At 36.5% G+C, this 25,210-nt stretch overlaps 1 protein-coding gene across 3 annotated transcripts in view; it reads left to right on the forward strand.

Annotated features, from left to right (window-relative positions):
- The window catches only part of LOC114025787 (syntaxin-17-like), an 86,497-nt gene that overhangs the window by 58,577 nt on the left and 2,710 nt on the right, over positions 1 to 25,210 (forward strand). For all 3 annotated transcript variants that reach the window (XM_027839305.1, XM_027839303.1, XM_027839306.1), the window contains exons 5-6: positions 21,036 to 21,154; positions 21,233 to 21,283. In XM_027839305.1, the coding sequence (XP_027695106.1) occupies positions 21,036 to 21,154; positions 21,233 to 21,283 (170 nt within the window). The remainder of the gene's footprint in view (positions 1 to 21,035; positions 21,155 to 21,232; positions 21,284 to 25,210) is intronic.

Below are 25,210 nucleotides of genomic sequence, written 5' to 3' on the forward strand. Positions count from 1 at the left end.
TTCCTGCATGGTCTCCAGTTGCAGTGGCTTTGGCTGCTAAAGCCACCAGTGTTTCTCCTCTTACATTCCAAAGCCAGTAGAAACAGAAATTGTTAAGCCAGTGTGAGCTTCCTAGCCTTGTTCCTGTGTTTTGACAAATTGGAGATGGGTAGAAGAGGCTTCCTGAGTTGGAAAGTTCCCTTGCCAGTGATTACCAACATTTTAAGGCCAAGATCCTGCTTAGGTTTGGCATCCTCACAGAAAGCAGTGGCTTCATTTTGGATATTTAATAATTACGATGAGAGACACATAACGTAATGGTCAGAGGGCCAATTTTGGAGTAAAGATGACCTGGGTTCAAGTCCTGCTTCTGACTCATATTAGTTGTGTGACTCTGGGCTAACTGAGACTTCGAGTTGCAGAACAGTTACCAGTCTGTCTTGTTAGGGGGAATTTCTTCCCTGGAAGTTTCCTATACCAATTAAATCACAGATGCAGACCAGTAACAATAACATCAAAAAGCCTTTGACTCAGTGCCTCCCTCATGGTTTATTTATAAACTACAAATGTATAAAATAAACACCAAAAGAGTAAGATCACTAGAATATCGGATGTCCACATGGAAAATGGTTCTGTCTATTTAAAATATGTCAACATCACAATAATGTCAGAACTAGTCTAAAATATGTAATTTTTTAGGGAGGTAATTTATGTCTACTTTGGTTCTGATAGGTCTTAAATGTATTTTTTTCTCTGCTAAATCAAAGTAAGTATGGCTTCCAAATTAAAGGAGTAGAACCAAAGCATCTTTTTAGCTACTTGATATATATGGATAATATCAAGCTTATGTGATCTACTGAAAAATTTAAAAACTGCTTCCATTCTTGGATTCTTTCTCCAATAATATCAAAATGTCTTTTAGTCTGAAATGTAAAATTCTTAATATGTGCCAAAGAAATATAGAGACTGAAGGCTTTTAGCTTGAATTTGGAGGTTACAGTGAACCAGTGGATGAAAGTGATACATACAAATACCTCAATTTCCTCCCAGCATGACACATTGAGCATAAAAATATCAAAAAGAAGGCTATGGTTGAATCCATTAGGACACTTAATGACATTCTGAATTTAAAGCTCCATAAGAAGAACATATTTAAAGCAATTAATACCTACACAATACCTACCTTAATGTAAACTTTCAGAATGGTAAAATAGACCGTAAGAGATTTGAAAAATACCCGAACAAAAAAACCATGCAATATTACCCAAACATAGTGCCTGTCAACCTGAGGCAGCTACAGAAACACTGCATCCTCCATACCAAATAGGAGGAAGAGGATTGATAAGCCTCCTTAAAGCACAGGTAAAAGAGATAAAAGTATACCGAAATACTTTACGAATAAGTAGACATCACATCAAATGATATTAAGGCTGGTAACAGATATACAACATTGGATTTGTCAGCTGTAACACAAGAGCCTGTGAAACCACTAAGATCCAAGAGTACACCAGAAAGTTCCTCTTCCATAAGTGATATTTGGATAAATTCAGGTAACAGAGAATCATTAAAAGGAATGGCTAAGTCATGAGGATTTGTTTGTGGAAACGGGATAATGCTGGTAATTTTAGACCATTATTTTTTAAAATACATTTTTATTGACATCTTTTGTTTCTGTGTCACCTAGTTCAACATACAGCCTTCCCTTAGGCCACATGCAGTCCACAACACTCCTGAGTTCTGCCCGAATGAAATTAAAATGTGGCTCCTATCTGATTTAATGTGTTGATGTATTAATTAAAAATATCTATATAAACTAGTGGTTTTCTAAGTCAAAAATGTGGCCCATATCATTCTTCTTTTCTAATCCATTCCTAGAGCTATACTGGGGCTTTCAATGAGCCTCATCAGGAGTTTACATTGTAGTACTTTTATTCAGCTACAAGAATCTTATCATCAATCTGTGCAAATGTCCTTAGAACATTAGATTTTTAAAAAATAGTATAACTTGTCCCCAGACCTTTTTCTGTAATGAACTCCATTAAAAAGGATGAGAACAAGATGATGATAACTGACAAGATGATGATAGCTGACCATCATAGTTCCTTAGAGTTTACAACTCACTTTACATAAATTGTCATATTTTATCTTCACAACAACCCTTTGAGGTATATGGGGTATTATTCAAAAATTCTCAGATGAGGGAACTGAGAATCAGAGAGAAAAGTGACTTGTCTATGGTTACATAGTTAGTAAGTGTCATGGAAGAGACTCAGATCCAGTTCTTTCTGACGCTAAGTCCAGGGAACTTTACATTATACCATTATTGCTTATTTTAGAGCAGAGGAATGAGACTATTGCTTACATACATCAATGAATTTTTCCAGTTAAGAGCCATTTTGGCTGGAAAGAGGCAGTGTTATTAATTTTCTGAAAAGGATCGAATGAGCTAAAGGAATAGTTGAGAGTGCACTTCTCATGGGTGGGTTTCATGAGAATGTCTGTTTACCTGAAAGACTGAAAGAGAAGGCAAACTCAGAACCAAGAAGAGTGTGTGTGCCCCTGGGATGGCAGATATTGAGGGGCAGATCGATATGCAAGAGAACTCTAAAGTTGTGTTACTGCAGACAGTTCAGCAATTACTCAGTTTAGTGGAAGGTGTGCTAGACTTGGAGTGAAGAAACCTGGATTCAAATATCGGCTTAGATACTTAACTAGCTGTGTCCTTAGAAAAAAGCTGTTAGGGTAAGTCACGTAACTTTTCTTTGCCTCAGTTTCCTCACATGGGAAATGGACATTAAAATAGTTTGGCTATTTAGCTTGCAGGATTGTTGTGAAGAGAGTGTTCTGCAAACCTTAAAACATTGTAGAAATATGACATCATTATCATTATTTTCAGAGTTGGCAATATCAAGCAAACCATAACCTATGCACTTGATCATTTGGTAGGCAGGAAACACAGAGATAGTAGAGAAAGATAGAGAGAAAGGCCGTGGAAAGGGTTAAGACTAGACCAGTAGGGTGAAGTGGAAACCTCAGTGCTTTGTGTTGTAACCATCCTTGTCCCATTAAGGTCTTTGATTTTGGTGTATTGGTGGTGGTGGTGGTCACCTGGTCCTATAGTGCAGGCAAAAGGACTTTCATGTTAACTGGAGAATAGGGAAATGAAATTCTTCCTGATTGAACTCAAAGGGATACCCTTCCTAAGACTGCCCTATTAGCAGGAGGGGCTCAATTCTGAAATCATCTTTGGAGAGAGACCACAACATATGAAAACCAAGAGGAAGTAACTTTTGGACTAGAAAGGGCAACAAAAATGGCTAATAAGTTGATACCTAGGATGAGTAAGGAGATAGTATGAGAGTACATAACTACTTTTGAAGAATTGAAATCATCTGGCCAAGATTAACCATATCCTTGGATACTTGAAAGAACTGGAAGAGTGATATCTGAAAGACTTGAAAGAATGGACTCTAGGAGTGGACTTCCAGGAGCCAAGATGGTGGAGTAAGAAGTAAGTCGCACCCATCCTCTATTACTGACCCCTAAAAACTCAGAAAATATCACCCAAGGAAAAACCCTGAAACAACTGAACCAGCAGAAAGATGGGGTGCAGCAGTCTTGTAGCTCAGGAAACTTGGGGGATTAACAGGAAAGGTCCCTCTCACGCTGGTGGAAGGGGAGTAGTACAGGATAGGAGGTGTCCCAGTAAGCCAGTGGCAAGCCCCACCTCAGCAGGAAGATTCTGAGCCCTAGGGTGGTACAGGAGGCAAGCACCAACAGCAGGATACTCCTCCCCACAAATGCCTTAGCACAGGCAGGAAAACCGGAGCAGCCAAACCTCCATGTGCTTCAGCACAATTCCAGGAAGCAAAGCTCCAGGCAAGCAGGCAGCCTCCAGTAGCCAACTCTTCTGGTGCTTCAGAGCAGCTCAGGTGAGCAGGTGCCCTCTAGGGGCCAGACCCCGACCCCAACAGTTGTTGACCCCAGGTAAGCTGCCAGACCCCTACAGCCTCCAACTGTTAGCACCTGAAGTCCTAGCTCACAAAGCCAGTGACCAGGTCACTGGTACAACAAGCTTGGAAAAGTGCCCTTGTGCTCTAGCAGGAGAGTTCAACTTTGAAAGCTAGGAAATACACAAATACCATAAGCAAAAAGCAGAAATAGACAGTGACCATAGATTCTTTCTATGGGGATAGGAAAGATCAAAACACAAATTCAAAAGACCAACAGCATTGTTAATATATCCACATCCAAAACCTCAAATGAGAATATGAACTTGTCTCAAGCCCAAAACTCCTTCTTAGAAGAGCTCAAGAAGGATTTTAAAAGTCAAATAAGAGAGGTATAAGAAAAATTGAGAAAAGAAACGAGAGTTATGCAAGAGAGAATCAATAGCTTGGAAAAGGAAGGAAAAAAAATTGACTGTAGAAGACAACTCCTGGGGCAGCTAGGTGGTGTAGTGGATAGAGCACTGGCCCTGGAGTCAAGAGGACCTGAGTTCAAATCTGGCCTCAGACACATAACACTTACTAGCTGTGTGACCCTGGGTAAGTTACTTAACCCCAGTTGCTTCATCAAAAAAAAAAGAAAGAAAGAAAGAAAGAAAAGAAAAGAAAAAGAAAACAACTCCTTAAAAAGTAGAATTGGTCAAATGGAAAAGGAGGCACAAAAACTCAATGAAGAGAAGAACTCCTTAAAAAGTAAAATGGGCCAGATGGAAAAGGAGGTACAAAATCTAATTGAAGAAAACAATTCATTAAAAATTAGAAGTGGGCAAGTGGAAGCTAATGAGTCTATGAGACAGCAAGAATCAGTCAAACAAAATCAAAAGAATGAAAAAATAGAAGAAAATATAAAATACCTCATTGGAAAAACAACAGACCTGGAAAATAGATTCAGGAGAGATAACTTAAAAATCATTGGTCTACATGAAAGCCATGATGAAAAAAAGAACCTGGACAGCATCATCCAAGAAATCATCAAGGAAAATTGCTTTGATGCCCTAGAACCAGATGATAAAATAATCATCAAAAGAATCCAGTGATCATCTTCTGAAAGAGATCCCAAATTGAAAATGCCAAGGAATATTGTAGCTAAATTCCAAAATTTTCAGGTCAAAGAGAAAATACTGCAAGCAGCCAGAAAGAAGCAATTTAAATATTGTGGAACCACAATCAGTGTTATGCAGGACCTTGCAGCTTCTACACTGAAAGATCAGATATTCTGTAAGGCAAAGGAACTTGGACTACAACCAAGGATCATCTGCCCAGCAAAATTGAGCATAATCTTTCAGGGGAGGAAATGGACATTCAGTGAAATAGGGGACTTCCAAACCTTCCTGATGAAGATACCAGAGCTCAACAGAAAATTTGATCTTCAAATACAAGACTCAGGAGAGGCATAAAAAGGTAAACAGGAAAGAAAAAAACAAACAACTAAAAAAAAAAAAAGAAAAAAACAAACATGTTATTCAGTAAGGGCAGACTGTTTATATCCCTACAAGGGAAGATGATACTTGTGACTCTTGAATTATATCTTTATTACTATGTTTAAAAGGGGTATACATAGATAGAGGGTGTGGGTATAAGTTGACTTTGATGTGATGATAAAAAATCTAAGTGGTAGAAAGAGACTGCATTGGGAGGAGAAGGAGAAAGAAGGAGGCAGAAAAGGGTAAATTATGTGACTTGAAGAGGCACAAAGATTTTCTATTACAGTAGAGGAAAAGAAGGGAGGGGAGATGAGCATTGTTTGAACCTTACTCTCATCAGATTTGACTCAAAGAGGGAGTAACATAATCAGTTAGGTACAGAAATCTAACTTACTCTATAGGAAGTAGGAAAGGAAAGGGGGAAGAAAAGTGAGGGAGTGGTAGAAGGGAGGGCAGATTGAGAGAGGTGGTGTTCAAAAGCAAAACTTTAGTGAGGAGACAAAGGGAGAAAAGAAAGAGAAAAACATAAATGGGAGGAAAATAGGTTGGAGAGAGACACAGATAGTAATCATAACTATGAATGTGAATGGGATGAACTCTCCCATAAAACGGAAGTGAATAGCAGAGTGGATTAAAAACTATAATAACTACAAGATGTTGTTTACAATAAAGACATTTGAAGCAGAGGGATGCACACAGAGTAAAGGTAAAAGACTGGAGCAGAATATGTTATGCTACAGCTGAAGTAAAAAAAAAAGCAAGGGTAACAATTCTCATCTCAGACAAAGCGAAAGCAAAAATAGATCTAAGTAAAAGAGATAAAGAAGGAAACTACATCCTGCTAAAAGGTACCATAGATAATGAAGTAATATCATTACTAAACATATATACACCAAGTGGTATAGCATCCAGAGTCTTAGAGGAGAAGTTAAGGGAGTTACAGGAAGAAGTAGCCAAGAAAACTATATTACTGGGGGACCTCAACCTCCTCCTCTCAGAACTAGATAAAATCTAACCACAAAGTAAACAAGAAAGAAGTTAAGGAGGTGAATAGAATTTTGGAAAAGTTAGATATGGGAGACCTCTAGAGAAAACTGAATGGGGATAGAAAGGAATATACTTTTTTCTCGATGGTACATGGCACCTACACAAAAATTGACCATGTATTAGGGCATAAAAACATCACAATCCAGTGAAGAAAGGCGGAAATATTAAATGCATGCTTTTCAGATCATGATGCAAAAACAATTACATGTAACAAAGGGCCATGGAAAGATAGGCTAAAAATTAATTGGAAACTAAATAATCTAATCCTAAAGAATGAGTGGGTCAAATGACAAATCATAGAAACAATCAATAACTTCATTTAAGAGAATGACAATAATGAGACAACATATCAAAACTTATGGGATACAGCGAAAGTGGTTCTTAGAAGAAGTTAAATGCTTACATGAATAAAATGGAGAAAGAGGAGATCATTGAATTGGGCATGCAACTAAAAAAAAACTAGAAAAAGAATAAATTAAAAATCCCCAGTTAAATACCAAATTAGAAATTCTGAAAACCAAAGGAGAGATTAATAAAATTGAAATTAAGAAAACTACTGAACTAATAAATAAAACTAAGAGCTGGTTTTATGAAAAAAACCAGTAAAATAGGTAAACATTAGGTTAATTTGATTTAAAAAAAGAAAGAAGACCAAATTACCAATACCAAAAATGAAAATGGTGAATTCACCACTGATGAAGAGGAAATTATAATAATAATTAGGAGCTATTTATTTTGCCCAGCTGTATGCCAATAAATTTGACAATCTTAGTGAAATGGATGAATATTGACAAAAATATTATCTGTCCAGATTAACAGAAGAGGAAGTAAAATACTTAAATAACCCCATTTCAGAAAAAGAAATTGAACAAACTATCATTGAACTCCCTAAGAAAAAGTCTTCAGGGCAAGATAGATTTACAAGTGAATTCTATTAAACATTTAAAGAACAATTAATTCCAATACTATATAAACCATTTGGGAAAATATGCAAAGAAGGAGTCCTACCAAATTCTTTTTATGATATAAATATGGTGTTGATACCTAAACCAGGAAGAGTCAAACCAGAGAAAGAAAATTATAAACCAATTTTCCTAATGAATATAGATGCAAAAATTGTGAATAAAACATTTGCAAAGAGATAACCTGAACTTCTCTTGAGGATAATACACTATGACCAGGTAAGATTTATACCAGGAATGCAGGGCTAGTTCAATATCAGGAAAACTATCAGCATTAATTGACTACGTCAACATCAAAACTAACCGAAATCATATGATTACCTGAGTAGCTTTTGACAAAAATACACACCCATTCCCATTAAAAACACAAGAGAGCATAGGAAGAAATGGAGTCTTCCTTAAAATGATAGGTAGCATCTATCTAACACCATCAGCAAACTTGGTACGTAAAGGGGATAAGCTAGAAGCATTTCCAGTAAGATTGGGAGTGAAACAAGGATGTCCATTATCACCATTGTTATTCAGTATTGTACTAGAAATGTTAAGTTTAACAATAAGAGAACAAAAAGAAATTGAAGGAATTAGAATGAGCAAAGAAGAAACAAAGCTATCACTCTTTGCAGATGATGTGATGGCATACTTAGAGAATCCTAGAGAATTAAATAAAAAATTACTTGAAATAATAAATAAATTTAGCAAAGTTGTGGGATATAAAATGAACCCACAGAAATCATCAGCATTTCTATATGTTACCAACAAACCCAACAGCAAGAGATAGAATGAGAAATTCCTTTTAAAATTACTGTAGACATTATAAAATATTTGGGAATCTACCTGCCAAAACAAACCCAGGAACTATATGAACACAATTACAAAACACCTTTCACACAAATAAAATCATATCTAAATAATTGGAAAAATATCAATTGCTCATGGATAGGCTGAGCTAATATAATAAAAATGATAGTTCTTACTAAATTAAGTTACAATAGATACCATACCAATCAAACTACCAAAAAATATTTTATAGAGCTAGAAAAAATAATAACAAAATTCATCTGGAAGAACAAAAGGGAATTAATGAAAAGAAGCGCAAGGGAAGGTGGCCTAGCCTTACCAGATTTTAAATTATATTATAAAGCAGCAATCATCGAAACTACTTGGTACTGGCTAACAAATAGAGTGGTAGATCAGTGGAATAGGTTAGGCATTTATGACACAGTAGTCAATGACTTTAGCCATCTACTGTTTGATAAATCCAAAGACTCCAGCTTCTGGCATAAGAATTCACTATTTAACAAAAACTGCTGAGAAAACTGGAAAATAGTATGGCAGAAACTAGGCAGAGACCAACATCTTATACCCTACACCAAATGATTTAGATATAAAGGCTGATACTGTAAGCAAACCTGAAGAGCGAGGAATAGTTTTAACTATTCAGTTTTAACTATTAACTAGTCAGATCCGTGGATAAGGGAAGAACTTATGACCAAACAAGAGCTAGAGAACATTATGAAATACAAAATGGATGATTTTGATTTCATTAAATTGAAAAGTTTTTGCACAAAGCCAATGCAACCAAGATTAGAAGGGAAGCAGAAAGCTGGAAAACAATTTTTACAGCCAGTATCTCTGAGAAGGGCCTCATTTCTAAAATATATAGAGAACGGAAATTTATGAGAATACAAGTCATTCCCCAGTTGATTAATGGTCAAAGGATATGAACAGGCAGTTTTCAGATGAAGAAATTAAAGCTATCTATAGTCATATGAAAAAATGCTCTAAAATTACTATTGATTAGAGAAATGCAAATCAAAACAGCTGAGATACCACATTATACCTATCAGCTTGGCTAACATGACAAAACAGGTAAATGATAAATGTTGGAGAAGATGTGGGAAAATTGAAACACTAATGCATTGTTGGTGGAGTTGTGAATGGATCTAACCTTTCTGGAGAGCAATTTGGAACTATGTCCCAAAGACTATAAAACTGTGCATACCCTTTGACCCAGCAATACCGCTTTTAGGTCTGTATCCCAAAGAGATCATAAAAAAGGGAAAAGAACCTACATGTACAAAAATATTTATAGCAGCTCTTTCTGTGGTAGCCAAAAATTGGAAATTGAGGGGATGCCCATCAATTGGGGAATGGCTGAACAAGTTGTGGTATATCAGTGTAATGGATTACTATTGTGCTACAAGAAATGATGAGCAGGCATACTTCAGAAAAAGCTGGACAGACTTATATGAACTGATGCTGAGTGAAGTGAGCAGAACCAGAAGAACATTATACATGGTAACAGCCACGTTTGAGATGACCAACTTTGACAGACTCAACTCTTCTCAGCAATGCAAGGATATAAGACAGCTCCAAAAGACTCATGTTGGAAAATGCTATCCACATCCAGAGAAAGAACTATGGAGTCTGAATGCACATCAAAGCATACTATTTGATCTCTTTTTTCTTTTGTTTCTTCTTTCTCATGGTTCCTCCCATTGGTTCTAATATTTCTTTACCAACATGCCGAATGTGAAAATATGTTTAATATGAGTGTATATTGCATGCCGTCTTGGGGAGGGAGGCGAGGAGGGAAGGGGAGAAAATTTAAAACTCAAAATCTTGTGGAAGTGAATGTTGAAAACTAAAAATAAACAAATGAATAAAAAAAAGAATGGACTCTACATAGGACTAGAAAAAGACAAATCTTTCAGTCAACAAAAGAAGAAAAAAGCATGGCCAAAATTCCTGGGAAATTCTAGGGCATCATTAAAATTCTAAGATTTTATTAAAGATATGGTTGGTGAACATCTAGAAATCCAGGAACTTACCTATTTTAAGATTCTGTGATTCTTCAAGGTCCAATGCAGGATATGGCTGACCAGCAAGTTCCTGGCAATGAGTAAATCAGGCTGAGAAGCCTTTGTATAACACTAACAGTGATGATAATGTTGATGGCTTACATTTACATAGAACTTTACAGTTTACAATGGTTATATTTTTTCATAATAACCTTATGACATAGGTAATATATGAGTTATCCTCCTTTTAAGATGGGGAAACAAGCCCATGGAAATTAAGTTGCTTGCCCACTGTCACATACTTTGTAAACTTAAGAGCCAGTACTCAAACCCAGATCTTCTGACTCCTCAATTTTCCATTGTACCATGCTTCCTTGAGAGTGGGCATGAGGAACAACATCTGTATGATAAGGCTTTTTAAAATTCAAGTCTTTCTATCGAGTGGAGAGAACACAGGAAGAGAAAGTACAGAAGCTGGCAGTTCACGTATCTAGGCAGGACCCAGAAAGTATGAAGATATATAGGAAATAATCGAATGGGCTGTTGACACAGTCTACCCGGTGAGTAAACAAGTAAACGGTAGGAAAGAAAATCTGCCAAAAGATTCAGAGAGTGAGACAGCCTTACTTATATTTAATTGCTAGCCCAGGATAAGGTTGCCAACCAGCAACAACTCATTGTAGCAGTTGAAGAGCAACCTTCGTGAGTGCTAGCTGGTAACCCAAAACTCTATCCTTAATCCCAGGAGTGGCAGTTAGGTCTTGGGAGGTTGTGCTATTATTCTAAGACAGTGTGAGTAGCTGAGATGTAAAGGCAGCAGATAGTATCTTGGAATAGTAGTTCCAAGGACTATCTCAGCCTTTCTCCCTCTGTGAGGCTTGCTTTTAGGTAGCACAAAAAGTCAAAAACCAAAACATTAAGGGTTAGTGTTTAGTAGTCTGATCTATTGTTGCTGTTCAGAAAGCTATGTATTTGTGGAGGATGAGTTAGCCAGGTGACACTTATTCGTGAGAGAGTGGTGTGGTATTATTGGTCTGTTGTCCTTTGCAGACTTTCCCTGTGTATTTATTTCTGTGTTTCTTTGTGTCATTGAATGTTAATCTATGTGCCAGACTGGGTACACAGTAAAGAGTTTCATTGGCAATTAATCTGTCACAAGGTCTTTGTTTTGCCCTTGACAGTACATGGCAAACCTTTCCCTATTCTTTTAAACATGTATGCAGTGGTCAGAGTGACCACTGGGCCTTGGTAGTCAGAGATCTCAGAGGGTCCTTTCAAGAGGAAAAAAAAAAAGCCGACTTCAGACATCTTACTTAGGTCAGTCACCATAGAATTTCCCAGCTACCTGACAACAAAAAGAAATTTTGAACTCAGCTGCTGAATTTTCTGTCTCTGTATGAGATTATCCTAATACTTAGTTCCATCATTTGCATATTGTTACTGCAGTACTTCTGTCAACACCTTCAAAGCCACTTAAGTCCACCCCTCCCCCATTCTTAAATTTATGTGATTAGAGAAATTATGGTAGTAAGTATTGTTATGTGTTCAGTCATGTCTGTCTCTTTCTGAGATTTTCTTGGCAAATTTTTTTTTTTGAGTGGTGTGCCATTTCCTTCTCCAGTGGATTAGGCAAACAGAGGTTAAGTGACTTGCCCAGAGTCACACAGCTAGTGAGTGTTCAAGGCCATATTTGAACTTAGGTCTTCCTGACACCTAGCTCAGCACTGTATCCACTGAGCCATCTAGCTGCTTCAATTGTTGCTATAGTATGTCACAATCATATAGCACTTGTAAGTTTTACAAAGTGTTTTCACACAGCAGTCCTGTGAAGTAGAGCATGAGTAATAAGATGAATAATTTAGGTAATTATTATGTGCATTATACTATGCCCAGTAAAGATAGTCCTTGGCCTCAAAGAGCTCACATTGTAATGGGGAAGACAGTACATGTGGAAAATTTCAGTTTCATGTCAAATGGAGAAGCCCAGTGGCCTTAGGGTACAGCAGCAAAGCAAATGGTCATGTCTCTTCTTAAATGACATCTGCACTGACAAAATCTTATCTGTTTCTGATGGTTAATATTTTGGCAATAACAAGGACTTTGGTGGCCAGAACTTACTTTTCTAGATCTTCAGTCTGTGTGGCAGTAGCATTTGCAGGAGCAGTTGTCAGGCTGCCTCTCTATGAAGGCACTGGGTGGAAGCCTTGCTATCCCGTGCTCTTGGGTACAGGATCCTAGCCTGTCTGTATCAGGGTTTAAGGGGACATAGTGGTCAAGGTGGTGGAGGTGGTTTGACTTGGCCTGGTACATGCTGCTTCCTGTCTCTCCCTCAGGGTGCCTTGTTGCTTCAGCTAGGCTGATTGGCCCACCCTGTGTAACTCAGCGACTTGAGGCAGTGCTGTATGTTGGAGGGTATAAATAATACATTGTTCATTGATCAGTAGGGATTCTAGCATTTAGAACCACAATAAACCCTTTGAGATCATAGTCCATTCACTTCTCAGGATTTGAATAAGGAAATGAAAAGGGAAGAGCTAAAACTAGGCATGGGCTGCTGTTGCTAGCGCAGTGGTGTCAAACTCAAATAGAAATGGGACCCTAAACCATACATCCTTAAGGATCTCTGCAAGCCACATGTTGACTTAGAAAAACACATGGTAACTTTTTCTATGTTCTATTGTGTTTTTATTTATTTTATTAACTATTTTCCAATTACATTTTAATCTGGTTCCAGCCTCACTCCACAGTGTTCAAGGTACTGTGAACCTCAGTGCTGGCTGCTGTTTGATACCTCTACATTAGAGCATAAGGGAGAAGAAACAGGGAGTGGTCTTTCTTTTTCTCTACTTTTTCTGTTTTTTAAGGGCATGGAGCTTTTTGACAAGGAAAAAAACCCCATAGATTAACAACCCCACCCAACTACAACTCCCCAAATGAAGAAAAAACCACCTCAGCCTGGTGCAGATTTTCATGAGGTACCGGAGATAGGATGTATAATGTATAATTTTTACTAAATTTCATGAGGAAATTTTTAGTTCTTCCTTATAAACCAATTGTAAACATAACCATACCTCCACTGTGAGTTCATTGCCAGCCTTGAAGACTAGAAGGACTTGTTCACTGCCACCAGGATCCTGGGGCTAGCAGGAATGAGTTTCTTCCAGGTTGCCTTAAATCCAAAAATCTTTTAAGTGAACAACTGTAGGAGAAAATTGCAGAAATAATTGAAAACTCTATTGTTGTTGCTGCAGTTGTTACTATTTATAACACACAATATGTATTTCTCAGATGCCAGAATTCAAAGTATAAAGACTTAAGTCTTTTATTGGGAACTCAGACAATACAACATTTATAATGATAATACTGTTTTAAAGACCCAAGGTTTTTTTTACTTGGTGAGCATTGTGAAGAGCCCCCATTCCCATCCCAACATATATCTGCTAACTCCTTGGACATCCTCTTCAGCCTTGTAGGAGCCTCTACAACTTGCCTCAGCCCTCAGGGGATTCTAGTGACAAGTGCTACCCACCATTCTTATTACTGTTATTATTCATAATGATAATTATATTTACTGATTCTTCATCACAGTAATAGCTTACATGTATCTAATGTGTTTTAGTTTCAAAAATAGGTTTTAATGCTTTATAATTTTTTACAAAAGTTATTTCATTTAATTTTCACAACAAACATGTAAGTAGGACAGGCAGAAGATTTAGAACTGGAAGTAACCTTACAGATAATCCAGTCCAACTCTCATTTAGAAATGAAAAAATTTTCTAGAGAGGTAAGATAACTTGCCTGTGGTCATACAAGTGACCACTGGCAGAGCCAAGATTCAAACCTAGGTCCTCTTCACATCTATCATTCTTTGCATACCTTACTATCTCTATTTTACAGGTGAAGGAAATGAGGCTCGAGAGTATTAATGACTTTCCTGAGGTCATAGAGCTTGAAAGTAACAGATCTGAGATTCAAACCCTGACTCCAAATTCATTGTTCTTTCCTCTGTACCAAACATAGCCCTCAAAGTTTTATTGTGACTTGGGACAAAGGTGTCATATATTCCTCATGTGGCTTCCTCCAATTCCTCATACTTTCTTCCTTTTCTTTTTTTCTTGTCTTTTGCTTTGGATGCTCAGTTCCGTAATGATATCACATATGAAAATGCTTATTTGTATACTGTTTGCATTCTTTAAACAATTTTGCCTTAATTTTAAGAATTAAATCTATTTTATGATAAATTAGAAACATCTCTCAAGATTTTAGAAACAGTTGTTACATTACTATAATCAGGGTTAAGAACATACAAATAATTTTCTAATTTAAAAAGAGATGAGAATGTTTTATTTTTTCTAGAGAATAAAATAAGTTCATTAATTTAGAGGGCACCCTTGATGATTTGGCTGTTCTTTTTGTCCATAATCTGAGTTCACAAAGCAAATCTGCCAATCTTGCTCACTCTGAGAGATACCACTCTGTCTCACCTTTGTCACCAGCTTCATTTTTAGCATATTGCTTCCCATCGAGAGAACTGCTATGCTTACGTATCATATAAGTGATATTTTTTATGTTTGGGAAACTGTATTGAAGTCATTCAAAGTGACTCAGTGTCTTCTCCCCTTCTCAAGATCTCTGCACTCCCTCCCTAGCATACAGACTTTGCTAGTCCAATGAGAATAAAATTGTATTACATTTTAAACAAATGGTAACAAAGGAAAAGAATCCAATCTTACAACTGCTGGAAACTTAAGACCAGAATATTGAATTTGATAGGTTATGAGATTTTATCACATGTATAACAAGGTGAAAAACAGTTTTGTGAAGCATGTGAATGGCTTCTGTATTATGTCAACTCAATAGCAACTCTGGGAGACTTGTATTGGCACTTCCCATTGAAAGCCTGGATTTTCTGTTGATTTATACTTTTCTCAGAAATTTTCCTTAATTAAACCTAAACTGAGGGCCTATTTAGAGGATTAGATGAGAATATTTCAAACTTAACAAAATACGGAAAACAATAGAGTTACTCAAATTTAATTTGTATTTACAATTAAACTCTTTGTGATATAACAAAATTGCCTGAAAATTCATAATTCTGTGCATAACCTTGCCCTGTAAAGAGCCCTGGATTTGGAATCAAAGGATCTTGGTTCAAATACCAACTCTGATAACTTGTGTATGTGTACGATTTTGAACGATTCAGTTAACCTCTCAGGGCCTCCTCAGTTTTCTCAAGTATAAAATGAAGGTTCATTATATCATAAAATAAGGTTCATTCTAGATCTAAATCTATGATTTTATGGACTCCAGATAAAATCATCACTCTTGAAGTTTGGGGGAGGCAGGGAATGACTTGTGGACCATTTGATTAAATGTTTTGTTGTCCCAACCAGTGTTATTTCACAGCCAGAATTCTTAACTGATGGTCCATGGATAGATTTTGGGAGGCGGGAGAGCTATGAATTTGGAACTTTTAATATTTTTATAACTGTACTTAATATAATTGGTTTCTTTTGTAATCTTATATCTTTTATTTTTATGTATTTAAAAACATTATTTTAAGAAGAGTCACCAAACTGCCAAAGAGGTCCATGACACACAAAAGGTTAAGAACCCGTTTCACAGTAACATAGTTAATGCATTTTAACCAGGCCTCATTATTATTTAGCACCATCTTGCTGTAATGGCAACTGATCCCTAGAGGTAAAAATTCTCTCTACCCTCCTATTACTGGAGAACAAAGTGTAGCCTACCAGGAAGTTTTAATATTCAGGTCAAACAGATATCAATTGTGGACCACAGAAGTACTAGTGATTCACAAGGGACATCTACATGCAAGCCTCCCTTTCCCAGCCTTTTGTGCTATTCATTGTCTGTCCCAACTGAACTGAAATAGATATTCCTCAGAAGGCCCTAGGGTACTCAGAGGGAAGGAATATAGGGGTACGATGGGCCACAAAGGGAAGATAAGACATTTTATCTGGGACTAGCATAGGGTCAAGAGAGCTACCTTTCCTTATACCATATTTCCTCTCTTCCTCTCCCCCACCTCTCCATCCTTCACTGTGGAACCAGTACTCCCAGATCTGCCAGACAATTAGAGGGGCATTTATGGGGCAGCTGCTCTTCACTCCACCCATCAGATAAGAAACCTTGAGTAACTGGGGAAGAGGAATTTATATAAAGAGGGGAGTCCGTATTACCATTATAAAAATTATGTACCAGCTATCAATTTTTTTTAGACTTAAACTTTTTTGGTCTAAATTTTGACCACCCAGGAATGTACTTCACATTTATAACTTAGTTCCTAAGTGTCCCCTTTAATGTTTTTATGGAGCTAATTAATGTTATTAAGTAGGCTATATTTGTATGTAGTCTAGAATAATAATTTGTGCCTTAACTTTTGTTAGAAGAAATGCAACTTTAATATAAATTCTGGAATTTAAAAAAGAATGTTAGGTGTTACATATTCTCTTCATCTTTTCTAGTTGTAGTAGCATATAATCTGTAAAATCAGTGTGGGTAAGGAAACTTTAGTCTATGTCGAGTCATACAAAACAATTGCAAGTTTATACCTTGTGTGATTGAGATAAGAATTCTTCAGTCTTCTTTTCTTACAGTGGTAATCTGTCTCTGTGTTTTACCTCATCATTTACGTAACAGTCTAAAAAAAATTCAGTCACTGGGTCCAGTCACTGAGATGGTGTTTTATAACATAACTTGGAATATATGAATTACGAAGATCACAGTAAATTGGATTGGCTGGGTTTTGTCTGCCAGTCATGCCTTACATTGATTAGTGATTCAGTGTTTCAAGTTCACAACAGCATTTTTGTGAAAGAGAATGGGCCTCTTTGTTCTAAGCTACCTTTTGAACTAAGATGTATACGTAGTTTGGTTTTAAGCAAGACGCAAATGGCTTAAGTTTTTTGTTGTTTTTAAAATTATTACTGAGAGAAGTTTTGTGCTTGTTTAAAATGCCAAACATTTCCTGTCTCTGCATTTTAAAATGAATGATTTTATGTGATTACTATCTCCTTATTATTGTATATCCTGTTGGAATCTAATATATTTTTGTCTGTCTTAATGGTGCAAAGGTTTTTTAAAAAATGTCTAGAGTAGCAGCAAAATAAATACCTCAGTGTATATTTTTTTACAGTGTTAAAGTAAATATATAGTAAAGTCCTCCTCTTAGAAATTATGGAACTCTTTAAAGAAGTTGCAGACAGGGTTTCATATTATATTAATTTTAAGTGGAATGAAATTACAGGGTAATTTCTGTATTGAACTGAAGTGAAAATGAAAATTTCTTTGTACTATAACTTAGCTGTTTTAAGCAGTTATGAAACCAGCTAGAGATCTTAAAATACCAGGGCATTGATACTATGATAGAATGCAAAAGTTAAATTGTGTCAGTAATGTTTTACTCTGCCATTTAAATCATAAAATCAAGTAAAGCATATTCAAGAAACTTAAGGTTCAAAAGTAATTCTGGCAAGCCTACAAGTTACCCTTTCATTAGATTATCCCTTTTTATCATACTAAATTATTGTTATCCTAGCCTTCCTGAGCAGTTCTTAGAGATCACTTGTCAAATAGAGTTTTCCTTGAGAGGAAAAAAAAATCGTATTCATATTTTTGAAGGTAAACAGAGTTCTATGTCTCTGTAATATATTTCCCCCTTAAGAAATATGAGGTCCTTAGCATTTGATCAACTGAAAGACATAAATTATCCAGGAAAGAACTCCCTGTATGATAAGAACTGTTGGGAAAACTGGAAAGCAGTCTGCAGAAATTAGTTTATACCAACATTTTGTACCTTATTCCACAATAAATCCAAAATGGCATTCATAATATGGATATTATAGATCATGCCATTAAAAAAATTAGAAGAGAATCTGCTGATCATATTAGAAGAGAATGTGCTGATCATATATGTCTTTCATACCTATGGGCAGGGGACAGATTCTTAACCAAATAGATTATTTTGAAAATTTCAGAGCTTTTTGCATAACAAAATTAGTGCATTTTGCATAAGAAACAAAGGGGGATGGGCTGAGGAGAAAAAAAACTTACATCAAATATCTCTGATAAGAATTTGGTATTCAAGATATATAAACAACTAATAGAAATGTATGTCCAAAAGCCATTCCCTAATAGGTAAGTAATTAAAAGATATGAACAACTTTCCAAGAAATTAAAACTTTTAATAATAATATGAAAGAATACTTAGAATCATTAATAGTAAGAGAAATACAGATCAAAACAACCCTGAGACTTAACTTCAAACCCAGCAAATTGGTAGAGATGACAAGACATGGGAATAATGAAGGAGTTGGAGTCAGTGTGGAAAGGTAAACACACAAATACATTATTGGTGGAGTTGTGAATTAGACCATTCTGAAAAGCAATTTGGAATTATGTAATTAGAGTGACTAAAATATCCACAGCCCTTGTCCCAGAGACTCCATTGTTCGGTATATAGCCCAGAGAGGCGACTCACAAAAATCAAGACTCCATATTCATCAAAATATTTACAGCAGTACTTTTTGTGGTAGCAAAGAACTGGAAACAAAGTAGATGCCCATTTATTAGGTAATGGCTATACAAATTGTGGCACATGAATATAATAGAATATTACTGTGCTATAAAAAACAATAAATTGAACTTCTCTGTCGTATGATTAACAAAGTGGAGGGGAGGACTAGACGTTTTCTCTGATCCTCTCAAATCTCTCCAAAACCAGAATTGTGAATGAAAGATAATGAAACTTCAGCTGTCTCCATGATTTAGGACATCTGAAATCCAAAAAAAGGTCAAACAAACCCATGAACTGAGTCAGTACCCCTATGCTACCTTCAGGGTTTAGCTACAAAACTCAAACCACACCTCAGTCTTTCCTCCCCGTTTTCAAGGCTGTGGAAATCCTGGCTCTAGGCTTCAGAGTTCAGCTTCTCTAGTCTTTGCTGTTGCCCAAAGGACGCTCACTTTGACTACACAGCCAACATCATGGTGGGCAGCATTCTGTGCTACAAAAGTCTCTGCAGGAGAACCAGGAACATAGATAGGGAAAGGGGTGGGACATGTGTCTGGGCTTGAACTAGAGCTCAATAACACATCCCACCCCCCTGTCCTCCCAGTGACTAAAAGGTCCCCACATTAATAAATGATGCATATGGTAAGAGTTTCATTGCCTTCTTTTAAAAACAAAACAAAACAAAACAATATTTATTTATTTATTTATTTTTAGTTTTCAGCATTCACTTCCATAAGATTTTGAGTTTTAAATTTTCTCCTCCTCTCTTATCTGATATAGGCTGTAGATATATATTCATGTTAAACATTTTTTCACATTAGTCATGTTGTAAAGAAGAATTAGAACCAATGGGAGGAACCACGAGAAAAAAGAAACAAAAGAAAAAAAGAGATCAAATAATATGCTTCAATCTGCATTCAAACTCTATAGTTTTTTTTTTGGATGTGGATAGTGTTTTCCATTATGAGTCTTTTGGAGTAGATCCTTGCAGTGAGGAGGAGAGCTAAATCTATCATAATTAGTCATCGTACAATGTTGAGGTTGTTGTGTGCAGTGTTCTCCTGGTTCTGCTGACTTCACTCAGCATCAATTCATGTAAGTCTTTCCAGGTTTGCTGAAGTCTGCCTACTCATCATTTCTTGTGGCACAATAGTATTCCATTACGTTGATATACCACAACTTGTTCAGCCATTCCCCAACTGATGGGCATTCTCTCAATTTCCAATTCTTGGCCACCACAAAAAGAGCTGCTATAAATATTTTTGTACATGTGGGTTCTTTTCCCATTTTTAGATTCATTGTCTTCTGATGCAATTTATTTGAATCTCGTTGTGTAGGAGTTCTCAAATTTTAATCTCTTTGTGGGCTAGATATGTATTACTAAAGTAGCCAGAGAAATGGTTGGAATCATAGTAAGCAATGTGGAAAATGATAAATGCTTCTGTTTCTAAATGCACTTTTCCTCTTAAGCCCTATTTAAGCCATGGCATGAATCAGATTCTGAGAGTTAGAAGGGACCTCATAAGTCATCAAGTACAATCCGTACCTAAGTATGAATCCCTTCTTCAACATCCCCAATTAGTGATTGTCCAGCCTCCATGTGAAGATCTCCACAGATAGGGAAGTTAGGCTGCTCATTCTACTTCAGAATAGCTGTAATCATTCTGAGGCTTTTCCTTCTGTATAGTTGAAATCTACCTTCCTTTTACTTACACTTATTGGTCCTAGTTCTGCCCAGTAAAGCTAAACAAAACAAAGCTAATTTCTATATATGTTAGTGCTTCAGAGATTTGAAAACTGCTGTTATTCCTTCCCTCTCCCCGAATTGTCTCTTCTCCAGGTTAAATGTCCACACGTGACTTAACTTGTGTTTTACACGTGTTTTAAATACTGAGTTACTCGAGTGGTTCCTTTTTTCCCTGGGCCCTAAGGGGACAGACTGTAGTTCAGTATAGTTCCTCCTCAACAGCTACCTCTGACTGATGAGTGCAGACAGTTAGCAGTCATTCAGTCTTCTTTTAGATATTTTTAGATATTGAGTTTTATAACATTTTCTTTTCATAGCAAACCTAGATAACAATATCTGTAACAATAAGATTCTTTGAAAATAATTATTTTAAAATAAATCTGAACCAATGTAGAGATAGTTAATAATATTAATGACTTTACACAATAAATATATTTTAGAATTAGTTATAGAAAAGTTGTTACTAATTCCACACTGCCACTTTTTCTCATGAAGTTAATAAGCTTGTACGTGTGGTAATGTTTTCAATCAGAAGCATTTCATACTGCCAGAGCTGAAGCTGGTCCCCAGAGTCTGGTCCAGATGGATTCATCCCTGCCTGAGATTCCTCAAGATCAAAATGCTGCAGAATCCTGGGAAACTTTAGAAGCGGTATGTTAAGAAGCATTCTCCTTTCTTATTGACTATAATTCATGAAAATAAGGTAATACCCATTTTTTTTCTGTTTAGGATTTGATGGAACTCAACCAGCTAATTACTGATTTCTCTCTGCTAGTGAATGTGAGTATAACAATCTTGCTTTAACCTCAAGATTGATAGCATGATGTCATAGAAGTCTTTCATCTGTAGGCATTTGATATTAATCAGACCAACAAGGAAGAGTAAAAATCTGGAGAGTTTATTGATGATCTGTAGGAAGGGGATGTGTAGCTGGAAATAAGCCTTAGAGAAGGAGGACTGGAAAGATATCTTTGTCTTCAAATATAATCTTATGATATGCATAAATATGATGAACTCATCCATTTCCCCACTAATAAAAAAGTCTTCCTTAGCTTAAAGGGGAAAAATTAAGACAATAAGTAAACATTATAAGGAAGTAGACTTGGTTTTCAAAATAAAGAAGAATTTCTTAACATTTGAAGTTGTCCAAGAATGTAATGGTCTGACCTGGAGATCTCTCAACAGAAGCTGGTTGTCCACTTGGTAGGAGCATAAGTGACCACCAAAAGTTACGTAACGATTTAGAAACAGAGCTGGGATTAGAAACAAGGACTCCTGATTCCTAGGATGGGGTTCTGGCCACGGCAGTGCATCAGAACTAGCACTCTTGGGGGCAGCTAGGTGGCATAGTGCATAGAGCCCTGGCCTTGGAGTCAGGAGGACCTGAGTTTGAATCCAGTCTCAGACACATAACACTACTAGCTGTGTGACCCTGGGCAAGTCACTTAACCCTGATTGCCTCATTAAAAAAAAAAAAAGAAAAGGAAAAAAGCAGACCTGGCACTCTTCCTGTCTTTATTCTATCACTGGGAGTTTAAGAGATAGTAAACCTTCTTGCACAAAAGTTAATCTGGTCTGGACAGACATACAATAAATTTTAAGGGGACATGAAGGTGTTGGGGGCAGGGAGAAAGAGTGCCCAACTTGAATTTTGTAACTGAGAGTTGGTGAATAATAGCAAAGGTCATATGGTACTGGTAATTGAGTTCCTGGAAGGGATACTTAGGTTAGTGGTTATATAGACAGCCAGACTTTGTTCTCCATGGAAAATAGCAGCCTGTTTGTTTGATTTTTTCCTCTAAGTGGCAGACCAGTATAGTTTGTCATTAGAGTTAGGTAAAGAATTTGAAAACATAGTTTGGGAAAGTGGTATAATGGAAGAATGTTGTGAATGTGAAAATTGTTGCCAGCAGATTTGAAGTCCCAGATGAGGATGTCACCTTATTGTTGGTACCTCAAGAAGCCAAGGACATGTTCATTTTGTCTGACCTTTCTTTCACGGATAGTAACCCACAGACAGTCCTTTTGTCAAGAACGGTCCTGAAAAAAAAAAAAAAAACAGGAGGAAATCTGAGCCTCAGAAAGGACATGTTAGTCAGACCACTGCTACTTTTAAAAAACAAAACATAACAAAGCAAAAAAAGGTATCAGCAAGGATTGTGCAGTGTGAACCATTATGGTGTCATGATCCTCATCATCAGAAAGTTGACTAGAGTCAGGAATAATGTGAGCACAATTGCCCTCCAGGGGTTCTTTCTTCCTCTGCAGGAAAATGTGTCCATTTGTAAGCTGGAACAATTTATAACTAAAAATAAAAGTACAAGTTTTTCCCATAGCAAGAGATAAGAAAATGTACCATTCTTCTCATCTACATAGAAGTGGAGGATGATGTGCTGAAACATTGCACATACTTACAGATTTAGTTGATGTGTTGGTTTTTGCTGAACTGCTTTTTTTTTCTTCTCCTTTTTATTCTCTCAATTGTAGAAGGGTGAGGTATATATTTATAATAAAGATTTTATTAAGAACAATAAGTAGTAATTTTTTCTTTTGAAATAAAAGACCCACTCGGCCTCATCAAATCAAAGGCATTTTGTGACATGAATAAACCTCCAATTCTAGTAGTGTCTGATGGCTGACCTGGGATAGTGTGGCATATAATCTCTGGATTCATAATCTTTAAGGAGTTGTTGATAAAGTTCACAGAAGCCTTCAACTCTCTCATGGAATACTTGAAAATATTTTCTTTCCTGGCAGAGATGAGAACAAAGGTTGGGATTTCTTAGGCTTAAATCTAATCACATCCCTCACTAGGGTCAGGATGAGGCATTTCCTGAAGGTGAAGACTCATCAACCTGAGAAATCAGAAATTAGCTGATTTGATGGTCTAGATTCCTTCAGTATAACTTAAGTAGAATTACCTTTTAACTTCTGAAAGGTACATCAGTTCTGTGTTGTCAAGTCATTTTTATATTCTTCTCCAGAATTAGACTACCCTTCATTTAGCAAACCTGTCACTCATACCTGCTCCAAGTAGTTTTGAGAAATTCAGAATCTTCTGACACTGGCAATAGTGGCAGATTATATCCAAAAAATTATGCACATTTTCCTTAAAAATTAGCATTTGTTTATTGAATACATGAGATTAAAATATACATTTATTACTTTGGGGGAAAATATTAGCTCAGAGTTAAGTATGTCAATCTACCAGGTTGGGTTTTTTTTTTTTTTTTTTTTTGCTTTGGAAATTTAGCTTTAATTAAAAATACTAATAAAACATTCATATAAAGAAAGTATGCATGGGGAAAAACCATAAAAAGGGCTCATAATTTCAGCCTCTTGCTAGAGTTTGGGCCTAACTGCTAAGGATCCTATAATCCCTCAACCCCAGAAAGAGCAGACTGCATCTCCACTTGGCAGTTTGGTAGTCCGTCACATGTGTATGCTTAATGAGGGATTGAAGTCAGACAAGAAAAAGCAAGTGGGGAATAGAATTCAACATGGCAAACTAAAAATAGCACTTTAAGATACAAAAAGGTTAGTTGGTTTCATAAAACAGTGCAGCTGGGGGGTGACTACCCATCTTGGTTTTTAAATTGATGCCATGGTCCGGGTCATTAAAGCCTAGGGTATGGTTCCCCAGAGTAAGGTAGGATTTTTGTACTTACTCATAATTGTGGCAGAGTTCTAACTGCTCTAACATCTAGTAATTTACAACTCTAGTTTTGCTTTTAGGTTTTCTGGGATATCTCCAGTTATTTCCAAAGGGTTTTGTAAAATACTTAAAATTAATTTAATCCACTTATTTTAAGATAACTATAATTCATTCAACAAATATTTGCTAAGAATATGCTCTGGGCTAAGGCACTGTGCTATCTCCAATCCAGTATCTAATATGTTTGGGAAGAAGTTCCTTTATATTTCCCTGAACCCTGGAGATCAACAATAATTAGTAGCAATCATGTAAAAATCCCAAGTGGAGAAGGAGGCATAGAAGTACCTTCTTTTTTAGAAATTCCATTTTCTGATTTCTTGAAGTCCAGTAGTTTGGGCTTCATGATTGACCAGAAGTTTGTGAGTGAATAGTTAAGGACCTTTACATTTTAGACATTTTTAGGAATGGAGTTCAGTGGGTAGAATCACTAGACCAGGTCCTCATTCTCTAAAGGCTCTGAAAGGGACGACTTCAGTTGGAGGTTTGACATCTGGGAAAGAGATGACTATCAAAAGAGAAGGAATGTTATAAAAGATAGTGCATGGGGCATAACCAAGGTATGTCATACACCAAATGGGGGAGAAGTACTCCAAATGAAGGGCAGGGTCAGGAAATAAAGTTTTATGGGCTGTGAAGAAGAATGGTGGTTTCTGGAAGAGGTTGCATGTGAGCTTCTCCCTTATGGAATACTGATAATGCCCTGATAGCTATGGTAGTAGAGGGATCTAGGTAGAAATGTAGATTGCAAGATGGAACAAATACAAGGAAAGCATTGAGTACTTAAATATGTTGTTGTATGAAGGGGAGAAAATGTCAACAACAGAAAACATGCCAGCTATGGAAAAGAATCGACTGTGATGTTTCAATCTCTTAGGTTACATGATGGAATGGCAGCTGGGATTATAATTGTGTTCTCTGTTTACAGCATCAGTGTAAGATGGTATTCATATAAGGTATTAAAACAGTACTAAAATTGGCCTAAGATTGAATTA

Source organism: Vombatus ursinus, unplaced genomic scaffold, assembly GCF_900497805.2.
Source record: "Vombatus ursinus unplaced genomic scaffold, bare-nosed wombat genome assembly UNPS02014832.1, whole genome shotgun sequence".
Lineage (NCBI taxonomy): Eukaryota > Metazoa > Chordata > Mammalia > Diprotodontia > Vombatidae > Vombatus > Vombatus ursinus.